Genomic DNA, 12,812 nt, shown 5'->3' with positions numbered 1-12,812 from the left:
CTACCCCATTAGGGCGATTCTGCAAGCATCAGAATTTTTTCATACAGGTTTGTGACAAATACGCATGTGCAGATTTTGTTGCAGAATTATTATGGATCTCATCACTACACACAGAAAGTGGTGAAATAAATTATAGATCCACAACATAAGAAAAATGTTGTGGCTGTAAATCTGCAGGTAAAGTTCACATCAGTTCTGATCCATGTGGATTAATCCAAAGGGAGAAATGTTTTGTTATTGTCTTTTTCTCCAGGCCACAGCATGGCAGCACTGACACAACAACATTGATCCCTTTTTCAGGCTATGTTCACACTGCGTATGAATCCGTCCGTCGTGCGAACCGCAAATATATGCACGTAGTTTTGAGGTTGATGCGTTCGCTTGAAAGTATACGATATACGCCCGCACAGTGCACACTACGTATGAGCTTACGGCCGGATCGTATACGGCGCCGTGAAAAATGAACAAGACCATTGTTTGAGGACGGAAATGCCGTGGATTTCCATGCGGTCCCGTATGAAGTACTTATTTCAGCCAAATTGAACTTGATTTTTCGATCCAAAAGGTTGTGTGGGGTTTACGGGGCTGGACGAAGATTTCCAAGTAAATGACCTGCCTCAGATCGCTTCGAATCAAGCTGGGGAAGCATAACTGTACTACGGGCGTATGTTCGCGGTTCGTACGCATCCAGCCGCATGTCTATTTTTCCCACGCCCGTAGTTTCAGCCGCAGATGTACGGCGGCATACGATCTACGGACGGATTCATACGCAGTGTGAACATAGCCTCAGGGTGGATTCACACTGATGAATCTTGCGGATTCTATCACTTATCCCCACTCGCTCCCGCGCATATTTCCTCCTGTCCCATAGACTCCATTGTATGGTCAGCAAATTCTGCCGCCCGCCAAAAGAATTGACATGTCAATTCTTTCGGCGGACGGCAGATTCCGCCTGTGCATAGAAGGGAGTCTATGGCACAGGTGGAGATGCATGCGGCCGCGAGCGACAGAATCCGCATAAACTTCTCAGTGCAGATTCCTCAGTGTGAGTCCACCCTTAAGGTCCTTTTAGCCAAGCCGACTGTAGGCAGACAAGTGCTGATAGCACTTTACAAGGCTCAATTGCTATACTATTTGCGCAGCCCATTAAATTTATCATAATAATATTAACTTATATGACTGCACAAACTATGGAATCAGATGACAGATTTGTTATCTGGCCGATCACTGGCCACAAACTATGGAATCAGATGACAAATTTGTTATCTGGCCGATCACTGGCCCTTTTAACTGTAATGAACTGTATAACTGTTAAGGCTCTATTACACTGAGCGAGTATTGTTTTAAAATTCGCTATAACGATTGAAAATGATTATCTGTCCGTGTAATAACACCCTACGATCAAACGATGAACGAAACATCATTCATTTTTGTCTTTCAACATGTAAAAAATTATTGTTGGTAGTTTGCCAATTGTTCACATATCTGTTCGTGTAATAAGTCAATCGCCACTAAAACATGTGTGGCTTGTCCTGAGGAACGATTAGCGACCATATAACATAAAAACGATCGTTCATAACAGTAATCTGTGAATGTAATACCTCTGAATTGTTTGCTACAAAATTGCTAGTTTTAACTAGCAATCAATCGTTATAGCGAATCTTTAAACAATAATTGCTATGTGTAGTACAGGCTTTAGAGCCCTATTACACCAAACGATTCAACCATTCGTTCAACCATCAGTTATCGTCCACCTGCCACAGTAAGGTATTGTATTTTTTCATTTTAATTTTGCAATACCTTACTGCAAGACACATTACAATTCTGTTGGTATACCACCCTCTAAACTGGACACCCTCTACTCTGCTGAACAGGGGGCAACTAGTTAAATCTCTATTATAGGAAAACTGCCTCGTGCTGACCTTTATTCTGGTATAGAGGGAGCTTGTCAATCCCTATTGCAGTCCAATAATCAAAAGGATACCAGAGATTGCAAAAGATATAACAGCTTTACTTATCCAAACATGAGCGATACAAACTTTTCACCACTAGTGCATGTTCAGACCATACATGTTCATCATAAGGCGGCACAGTCTCTTTTCATTTCGCTCAGCCGAGCTTCTTATGGGACATCCAACCGGAGGTGTTCAGCGTCAGCCGACGCTGCTAGGTCTGCGACGTTTCGAGAACTAAATCTCTTTGTCAATATAGACACAAACGCTTTTAGAACTACTTTTCTAAATTACCCTTTATATTCAAACTCATTTAATATTGAGACTTAAAGGCTACCTCTGGTTAATAAAGGTTCAACCCTGTTCAATCCCCACCTAAAATCTAAGCTTATGTGTATAAGGTTTCTAGTACATGAATTGGTGTGTTTGTCTACAGCACATCCTGACTCACCCTGAAGCTGATGAAAATCCCCATTTCCTGGTCCACTCTGTCTCAACTCCTCTGTCCTCCGCCTCCTTTCTGAGACAGAGGTCACATGATCTCTGTCATTTCTCGACAGACAAGCTCTAACACCTCATCTGCAACCCCAACCACCATCAATGATCATCTGTCCAAGGGCAGGGAAACAACCTCTCCTGAGCAGAATAGGGGAAAGAAAACACTGTTGTTTCATCTCTCTCTTTCTGTAATCTATCTGTGTAGATGAACTGAGAAATAGTCAGGAAGATAGATATAGGGGGAGATTTATCAAACATGGTGTAAAGTGAAACTGGCTCAGTTGCCCCTAGCAACCAATCAGATTCCACCTTTCATTTTCTAAAGAGTCTGTTAGGAATAAAAGGTGGAATCTGATTGGTTGCTAGGGGCAACTGAGCCAGTTTCTCTTTACACCCTGTTTGATAAATCTCCCCCATTGTGTTTACTGTGCAAGTGGTAGGCAGATACTACAAGATAGGGGCGGGTACCCAGCAGTTGTCTCTGAGGTGCAACGCATGCTGGGAGATGAAGTTTCCTAGGCAGATGCCATGATGTAAAACTACTATAATTTTTAAAGTGGCTTGGAGCACCAAGTAGGAAAGGTGTCCAAGAATCTGTGGGTGATCAGTGAATGCACCTATATGCTTTTTGTGCATTTTATTTTTTATGGGAACCCTGGAGTTCGCCTTTAATCTCATATTTTACTGTATTTACTTTATACCATTTATTCCATTATAGATGTCCACAATATCCTAATTCACAATCATAATTATCTTTATTTGTAGGTACAAGGGCTATGCTACTGATTCAACAGCTGCTTTGCTAATAGGAATGCTCTTTTTTATCATCCCTGCATATCCCTGGAAAAGAAAAAACACTGGAAAAATCAGTTGAGTATTCTCTATAGGATTTACTGGCAACTTGCTTAAAAATATATGGCTACTTTTAAGTGTTTAGATAAAGGCCCAAGTTTATCAATGTGTGGGACAGATAGCAACAATTAACATTTCATTTCCCGGGTATGTTTACACGGGGCACAAGCAGCGGAATGTCGTCTGCCTCAGTGTCACACAGTGTCTCTATTGGAGGACTCGTGTACCTATGCTTCGTTCGCTCTCCGTTCAATTCTTTGTGCATAGAGCAGCGGGAGCGGAGGTGCGGGAGCCCTCCCAAAGAAACAAAAGTAAAACTGTTATTGTTGTATCTTTGTGAGGCCACATTCACACGTCCCATAATGCACAGACCTGTTCATGAACTGAATTTCCCCAAAATGAGCATTTAAAGGTTTTCTCATTGCCAATAGTCAGTGTAAAAGGGCCTTTAATTATACACTGTTCTATGTTCCCTACTTCTTGGCAAATATATTTGGATTGGCACAAACTAGGAGACATGAAAAACAGTATGTTGGATCACACTACACATGGTATGTTTGAAGACTACTTGCTAAGTTGTTTCTTTTTTTTAATTACTGGAAAAATAAAAATGTTTATACTGATAACATTTTTAAAAAATGTATTATTTTTATCATAGATTCTTTTGATTATGCCCCACTGATTACATGGAAGGAATTTCAAGCCTGCATGCCGTGGGATATTGGTATTCTTGTTGGTGGTGGATTTGCACTGGCTGAAGGATGTGAGGTAAAAAAAAGAAAACACAATATAGTCCCATCATGTCCTTATTTTATATATATCACAGCACAGACACACAGATTTACTAAATGGAGCAGTAAAAGTATAGTAATACTAAATATATATAGTTATTTGTTTTATTACTTTACTGGCAACTGACACTCTGGGATAATGTGCAGAGAGGCCAATAGGATGAGTGAATGAGCTCCCTCAGTCTGTCTAACCATTTAGATGCTGCGGTCACTAGTGATAATGGCATCTAATAGGATATACAGCCTGTATCAGTGTGATCTATTCTATCCAGTGTCAGCTGTATAGTACAAATATCAAATTCTATTGCTTCATCCCTGTGCTGTAAATGTACACTGTGTGGTATTTAGTGCCTGGTGCCAGCACTGTTTGTGTATGGCAGATGGCATCAAGGCACAAAACTAAATCTCCACTTTTTATTATTTCATTTTTAGTTTTAAAATGGTCTACTGAATTTCTTAATATATATTTACAATGCCACTGCACGGAATTTGAAGCTGTGGATTAGAAAAACGGTTTTCTGACCAATATACATTTCTATTAAAAGGAACCAATCAGTAAGATTTAGGGTATAAACACACACACACTGTATATGCAGCATATTTACTGCTGCGATACGCAGCAGATACGCAACAAAAACGCAACAAATACGCAGCAGATTAGATCTAAATAACTGAACACAGCATCAAATCTGCACCATCAAATCTGCTGCAGATCTGCTGCGTATCTGCTGCATATCTGCTGCGTATACGGTGTGTGTGTTTGTACCCTTAGGGGGACATTTATTAAGTCCGGCGTTTTACGCCGGACTTATAAATGTCCCCGCAACTCCGGTGCTATGGAGATTTATGTAGAGGCGGACCGCCTCTACATAAATCCCGTGCGCATCGGTGCTCACAGCCGAAAACCTACGCCACCTGAAAGGTGGAGTAGGTTTTCGGCGTATATTTGCGCTGAAAAAATGATAAATCGCGTGGACTCTGAGTCCGCGCCCCCCGTAGCGCCCCATCCACACCCCCGCCCTGCCCCCTGGTGTACTCGGCGGAAAGTGTCGATATGCGAATATTTTATTCACAAATCGGCCATTTGCGAATAAAAAAATACGCAAATCTGCACTTTCCGCCGAAAATCATCCGTACGCCGGATGATACATGTTGCCCTTAGTGTTCCAAGGTAAAATAATGGCGATGTAAAGCCTTCGAGACTGCCATTGTCTCTGTCCCCCGAAAACCTAGTTTTATTCTTTTATTCCTTCCCACCCCTCAACCGATAAAGGGTCAGTGCCACTATGCTCTGCTAAGTGCTTTCCACAGTTCAATTTGGAGAGATGAAACTAATGGATCAGGTAGCAAAATTTTTACAAGACTTGCACATAGCAAATGGTGTCTTCCACTTGGACAGCACGACATGTATATGAACAGCAGGTAAACAAGGAGACCTACCTTTGTCATCAGCCACACTTTAAAAATTTATCAAGATCCAGTCTATAGATGCTTACACACTTAGGGATGATGAATAAAATCAGCTATTTTAAAAACATCCATCAGCATATACGCTGCTTGTGATCCGGCATCTGGTTCTCTGGTCTTTCAGATGGTGCTGTAACTTCATGCTGCCGCTTCATCCAGAATGATTAACATCCGGTGCCAGGACCAAAGAGCGAGATGCCGGATCACAAGCAGTGTGGCTGGTATGCATAGACTGCTGCTTGTCATGAAAAAACTGACAGCACAGATATATACATACCTGTGCTGTCAGTTTCCAGGGCTCCATGAGCGATACAAGGATCGTTCATGCAGCTTATCTGCATGTAAAGACACTGCAAATGGGTCACTGATCTCGCTAATCGGCCCTCTCTTTGCGCTCCCCACAGCTGAGAAGTTGTTTGGTCTAAATGGATTCTAATTGTATTGCATGATGCAAGAGCACCCTAAAGCACATGCAACATTTTCTACTTCAGCCAGTCAGTTATCCAATTTCAGATCAAACCAGGAGTACATTCTAGAAAGCTTTCTTTGAAGGTTAAGAGAAAGAAGTAAACGCTTATTTATTGCAGTGTATTTCAGTTCTTGTGCATCTTGACTGATAGTCCTATTTCAGGTCTCTGGACTGTCTCAGTGGATAGGAAGTAAGATGACTCCACTTGGCTCACTCCCTATATGGATTATTGTACTTATTGCTTGCATAATTGTCACCTCGGTGACTGAAGTAGCCAGCAATCCTGCAACAATCACAATATTCCTACCTATATTAGCACCACTGGTGAGTATCTCAAACCGCAATCAATTTCAAATAATTATATTAAATCTAGTAATACTTCTTGGGGCATGGAGAAGAGTACTTGTCTAACTAAAATGATAATGATATTTTTTTTTTGTCATATTATCCACAGGCTGAAGCAATAAATGTGAATCCCCTCTATATACTCATCCCCACAACTCTTTGCACATCTTTTGCATTCCTTCTTCCAGTAGCAAATCCACCAAATGCAATTGTCTTTTCATATGGTCATCTACAAGTCATGGACATGGTAAGTATACGTATTACTGTGTATGGTATCTGTGATGCTTTAAATTGGCATATTTTGAAGGCATTTTATTCTTGCTTTGTAATAAAATAAAAACAGTGCAAATGTGGCTTAGCCATAGGCTTACAAGTAAACCAATATATTAACACTTAAAAGTATAAGAACATAAGGTGCAGTATACTATAATTATAAAGGAAAAAAACTGTAAAATCATTATAAGTAAATGTTGTGAACATTTTTAGTGAATGTTTGTAAGAAACATTTAGGTAGAAGTAAAGAGAGGATGGAACATTTTTTGGCACTGTCCCCTGCATCTCACAAGTGTCAATTCATTATCAGTAAAATTAAAATCATGCACTAGATGCTTCAGGTTTTAAGTTATAATAGCATCTATCTTGACTTCATTCTCATATGCTACAATTTTGTGATGGCTGTGAGAGGTTTCTTAGTTTGTTTTGTGGCACAATCCACCATAGGCCATACAATATTAAGATAAACAAAACCACCACTACCACTTTTAGCATATATAGTGTGCAGCCACTAAACAAATTATGCAAAAAGAAAAAATACTTTTATACATATTTTTACACATTTTATGTTGCAAAATGTAATTTTTTGTTACTTCTACAACATCAAGTGATATATTGTTATTATAATTTTTTTATCTAGGTAAAAGCTGGCTTGGGCATCAATATTTTAGGAGTCCTTGTTGTAATGCTGTGTATATCAACATGGGCGATTCCAATGTTCAGTCTTAATATTTATCCTTCCTGGGCCCCCACCATCATGGTTAACAGTACAGTTCTGGTTACTACAACGCTTGCTTCAACAGTGTGAAGAGAGAAGTTACCACATTGAGACCAGTTTAAGAACTGTATCCATACAACATTTTTAAAATGCTGCGGTGGTATTTTTAACGTTTTGTTATCTATGGCGCAGCTTTTATCAAGAATCAGCTTTCAGGCTTGAGAGCCGTATCCTTCATTATAATCCACTATACCGAATCAGCTCTTTTTTGTTAGATGCCTGCACTGGATCTGACTGGATGTTATCTATTATGAAGAGTTTCTTTAAAACACTATGGGAGGCATTTATTAAGTCCGGCGTTTTTTATGCCGGACGTAAAAATGCCCCCGCAGCTCCGGCGCTACGGAGATTTATGTAGAGGCGGACTGCCTCTACATAAATCACGTGCGCGCCGTTGCGCACCGCCGAAAACCTACGCCAGCTGAGGACTGGAGTAGGTTTTCGGCGTACATTTTGGCGGAACGGATGATAAATGGCGCGGACTCTGAGTCCGCGCCCTCCGTTCCGCCCACTCTCCGCCCCCTTTCCGCCCCCTGGCGTACTCGGCGGAAAGTGCCGATTTGCGAATATTTTATTCGCAAATCCGCCATTTTTGCTTAAAAAAAGACGCAAATCGGCACTTTCCGCCGAAAATCATCCATTCGCCGGATGATACATGTGGCCCTATGTATAATTAATAGAGATGAGCAAACCTTGAGCTTTATAGTGGAAACTTTGCAAACAATATGATAATTCCTTTATTTATATAATGCCAACTTATTCTGCAGCACTTTACACAGCTTGTCTTCACTTAAATCAGTCCCTGTCCCCAAATCTAAATTCCAAATTCACCCATCTGTATGCTTTTTGGAGTGTGGGAGAAAACTGGAGTACCTGGAGATGTTTGTCCTTGGAGGAATTTCAACCCAAGACCTTGGTGTAGCAAGGCAGCAGTGCTTACCACTGAGCCACAATGTGGCCCATATACAGTATACTCCAAAGATAACCCTCCAATATAAAAATAAGTCAATACTGTATATTACACAGTTAATAATGTATATTTGTATATAGAGGAGGACTTTAAATATCTTAACATAAACCATGTAAAATAGTTGTAGTCTAAATTTAAATGCTGTGCTTTAAGGCCTTCCTTAAGTCACTTTATAATAATAATATTTTAAACCTTCATATCTACAAATATGTAAAACATGATAGTAAAGTTTGTAACATTTGTAATTATATATATGGTGTTATTCATTCAAATGTTAGTGTATAGAGATGAGTGAGTACTAAAATGCTTGAATGCTCATTATTCAATTTGAGTATTTTCAAATGCTTAAGTGCTCAATTAGAGTAGTGAACCCCATTAAAGTCAGTGAGAGACGTAAGAATTTTTTTTAGAGGCCTTCTGTTTGGCACAGGGGAGCATGGTGCCTGGTGCACCTGAAAACCTCAGAAAGTGATGGACACATTACGGAAATGGAACTGGCACAGTAGGGAGAGCATGCATGGATGCATTATAGACTCCCAGGTCGCTGTATTAAAACAACTTTTGGATGAGAGGGGGCAATATTGTAGACCAGTCTGTGCAGAACCAATAAACTATTGGTGCCAGGAAAAGGGTCACAAAGCTACTCCCACAACATCTCCTGGAAATACTCCTAAACACATCTGTTGGTATTACTCCTGCAACATCTCCTGGCATTATTCCTACAACAACTCCTGGCATTACCCTTACAACACCTCCTAACATGACTGCTACAACACCTTCTGTTGAACCACTGTTGCACTGTCCATAAATCCTTATAAAACAGGAGGGGGTGGCACTGAACTAGACCCTTGTCTATTAGCTTAGCGTCATACATGCAGTATTGGAGCCAAGCACAGGAGAGGACTGGATTAATGACTATTACTAGCTCTTAACCAGTATCACTATTCCATATACTACTTGTATAATGAATGGAATATGTTTTTTTTTTCAATCACACTGACAGACTTTAAGTCCAGAAAAGGACCATTGGCTGTTTTTTTAAGCTAATCGCCAGTCCCTAGCTAAGAACACTAAGCCCCCCACTTGGTCTGTTTCTGCTATAGCAGCTCTCCCTGTCAGCTAACAGACCAAAAGTGTATGGAAAATGTTTTTTTTTCAGTCACACTAACAGACTTCTAGTCCTGAAAAGGGTATTTTTGGAAACTAATCGCCTAACCAACCAGCCACACTAAGCCCTAAACTTGCTCTGTCCCTGCTATACTTGTTCTGTCCATGCTCCAGCTGCTCTTCCTGTTAGCTAACAGACCAGAAGTGAAACAAGCATCAGGTATCCTGAGTCTGTACTCACCCAGGTCCCCGATGCAGCCAGCCAATCACGGCTATGCTAGCAGCCAATATAGCTGTGGCACAGCAGGATCTTCCAGACCCCTCCCCGCATGTTGATTTTCTAATTAAAGCCACCATGCGGTACTTGGTCAAGTATCGAGTACCCCGATACTCAAGCTATTAGTGAGCATATTCATTCTTCTCTATTAGGCTGGGTTCACACACAGTATTTTTCAGGCAGTATTTGGTCCTCATGTCAGGTCCTCATGGCAACCAAAACCAGGAGTGGATTGAAAACACAGAAAGGCTATGTTCACTCACTGTTGTAATTAAGTGGATGGCCGTCATTTAATGGCAAATATTTGCTGTTATTTTAAAACAACGGCTGTTGTATTGAAATAATGGCAGTTATTTACCGTTATATGGCGGCCATCCACTCAATTTCAACATTGTGTGAACAGAGCCTTTCTGTGTATTCAATCCACTCCTGGTTTTGGTTGCTATGAGGACCTGACATGAGGACCAAATACTGCCTAAAATATAAGGGTCCTATTCCACCGGACGAGCTAGAACGGCGCTCATTTACTGGGCCTATTCCATGGCCCCGATGATCGTTACCGATGTCCTTGCAGCCCTTGATTCATACATTACCTGTCTGGGCTGTAGGTCTTCTTCTCTCGGTCCGGCGCGGCAGCATCGGCTTTAGAGCGGGGCTGTCTGAACTGACAGACCGCTCAGCCAATCACTGGCCGTGGCAGTCCACTGAGCGAAAATCTTCACCAGTGCCCGCCACAAGGCGGGATGGGCTTGCTGCGGCAAGCGACTCCCAGGTTAGCTTGTTAGTGGCAGTGGCGAGGTGCAGCTGGAGACAAGTAAGCAGATAGGCTGGAACTCAGCAAGCGGCTCCAATGGAACTGAGACAGCAGTCAGATGGCAGGAACCAGGTATGGCTGGAACCAATAGGCAGGATACACGGGCAGAAATACATGGACAGGTTACACCGGTGGGAAAATACGGACAGGATACATGGGCAGGATACAAAGGAGCTGCTCCACACACTAATGGGAAATATGTAGAGGCTCCAAAAGGGAATGTGAGGACAGGTGCAGCTTTATAGGCAGGTGATTATGAGCACAACCAATAAGGGTTACACTGGCTCTTTAAGTTAAAGCAGAGCCGGCGCACGCACTCTCTAGGAGACGGAGACGCACAAGCCGGACCATGCGGGAGGAGGAGCAAACCGGGGACATCAGGGACCATGTGCAGCCAGGGGAACGAGCCCGGCTGCCGCCATGGAAGGCAACGTGGCCACGGTAAGAGGTACGTGCCACGGCCGTTACAGTACCCTTTTGCCTCCCCTTCTTTCTTGCCTGAAGGAATTTCTTGATAAGATCCTGATCCAGGATGTTGGCTTCAGGCTCCAAGGATCTCTCTTCAGGACCAAAACCTTTCCAGTTGACCAAAAAGAAGCATCTTCCCCTAACAGTCTTCATCATCAGAATGTCCTTAACAGTGTAGATGTCATCGGAGACTAATGCAGAGAAGAAAGAGAGGACTTACTAGAAAAACGGTTGAGGACCACTGGCTTCAGTAGGGAGACATGGGAGGAGTTTGGGGTTCGCATGGTGGGAGGCAGGGGCAGCTTGTAAGCGACTGGGTTGATGCGCCTCAGCACCGTGAAGGGTTCATGGAACTGTGGGCCCAACTTGTAACTTGGAATTTTGAGTCGGTCATATTTGGTGGAAAGCCAAACTTTGTCACCAGGAGATAAGGTTACAGCAGGTCTCCTTCTCTTGTCTGCCTGGGTCTTCATCCGACACGGATTAGAGATTGTCAAGTCTGTTCCCAGATGGACTTAACCCCTTAAGGACCGGGCCTAAAATGGCCTTAAGGACTGAGCCAAATTTCAGGAGAATGACATGTGTCACATTACCATTAATAACTTAGGGATGCTTTTACCTATCCGGCTGATTCTAAGATTGTTTTTTTGTGACATATTATACTTTATATTTCTGGTAAATTTGAGTTGATACTTAAAACGTTGCTGTAACTTTAAATTTTTCATGTTCACAAAAGGTTAAAAGAAAAAATAGTCTGACATCTCGCTACTGAAAGACGCAAGATTGTAATTTACTTGTGTCATTACTGCTGTTTAATTGATCATAATATGTAACCCAATGCTGTTTCCTTATTTGCCCTATGTTTATTGTACTTTTATATGAAAAAAAAATCCTGTTTAATAAAAACCATTAAACTGAAAAGAAAAAATAAACCCCTAATCATGTAGAGCAATTTCCCCTGATTACAGGAGTACCGTACATGTGTACACACAGTGCAAAGTCGGCACACGGAAAGCCTCCAAAGGGAGGGAGTGCAATTTGAAATTTTGGAATCCGGATTCGGCCAGAATGGAGGACAAAGGCCATGTCGGGATCGCAGAGCCCCAGTGCTGCCAAAACATTGTAAACCTTATGGAAACTACATGCCTCAAGGAATGTAACAAGGGGTATAGTGGGCATATGGGCCCCACTGGTGACAGGCAAAATGTGCCGTGAAAATCAAAAATTTTATTTTTTTTACACTAAAACTTGGTCTAGCCTTAAATTTTTCAGGTTCATAAGTGATTAAAAAGAAAAAAAACAACACTTGTAGAGCAATTTCCCCCAAGTACAAAAATACCCCACATGGGGACATAATGTACCATGCGGGAGCAGGATATGCCTCCAAAAGGAAGGAGTGCCATTTGGCTTTTGGAAGCTGGATTTGGCCAGAACGGAGGATGGAGGCCATGTCGGGTTTACAAAGCCCCCATGCTGCCAAATCAGTGGAAACTCCCCCACAAGTGACCCCATTATGGAAACTACACCCCTCAAGGAATCTAAAAGGGGTATAGTAAGCATATGGACCCCACTGGTGACAGACACAAATGTGAAACAATGTGAAGTGTGGCCTTGGGGGCTCATCATCTCTAAATGGTGATGACGATGAGGAAGAAGAGGAAGGAAGGAAGAAGGAACGAGGAATCTTCCTCTTCTCCCTCACTGGTTGTCCTAGTTTAAGAGGCAATCCAGGCATATGTGCCTGTGTGGTG

The 12,812-nt window shown here is 41.9% G+C and overlaps 1 protein-coding gene across 1 annotated transcript in view; it reads left to right on the top strand.

Moving 5' to 3' along the window:
• SLC13A1 (solute carrier family 13 member 1) overlaps positions 1-9,551 on the top strand; it is a 57,124-nt gene extending 47,573 nt beyond the window's left edge. Inside the window, exons 12-16 of the mRNA XM_069976626.1 lie at positions 3,216-3,319; positions 3,961-4,070; positions 6,192-6,353; positions 6,484-6,621; positions 7,288-9,551. Of these exons, the coding sequence (XP_069832727.1) occupies positions 3,216-3,319; positions 3,961-4,070; positions 6,192-6,353; positions 6,484-6,621; positions 7,288-7,455 (682 nt within the window). The 3' untranslated portion in view covers positions 7,456-9,551. The remainder of the gene's footprint in view (positions 1-3,215; positions 3,320-3,960; positions 4,071-6,191; positions 6,354-6,483; positions 6,622-7,287) is intronic.
• Positions 9,552-12,812: the final 3,261 nt, after the last annotated feature.

This window comes from Dendropsophus ebraccatus, chromosome 1 (genome assembly GCF_027789765.1).
Source record: "Dendropsophus ebraccatus isolate aDenEbr1 chromosome 1, aDenEbr1.pat, whole genome shotgun sequence".
NCBI lineage: Eukaryota > Metazoa > Chordata > Amphibia > Anura > Hylidae > Dendropsophus > Dendropsophus ebraccatus.
The sequence above is the reverse complement of the archived record's forward strand: the minus strand, read 5'-3'. Positions and strand labels throughout refer to the sequence as shown.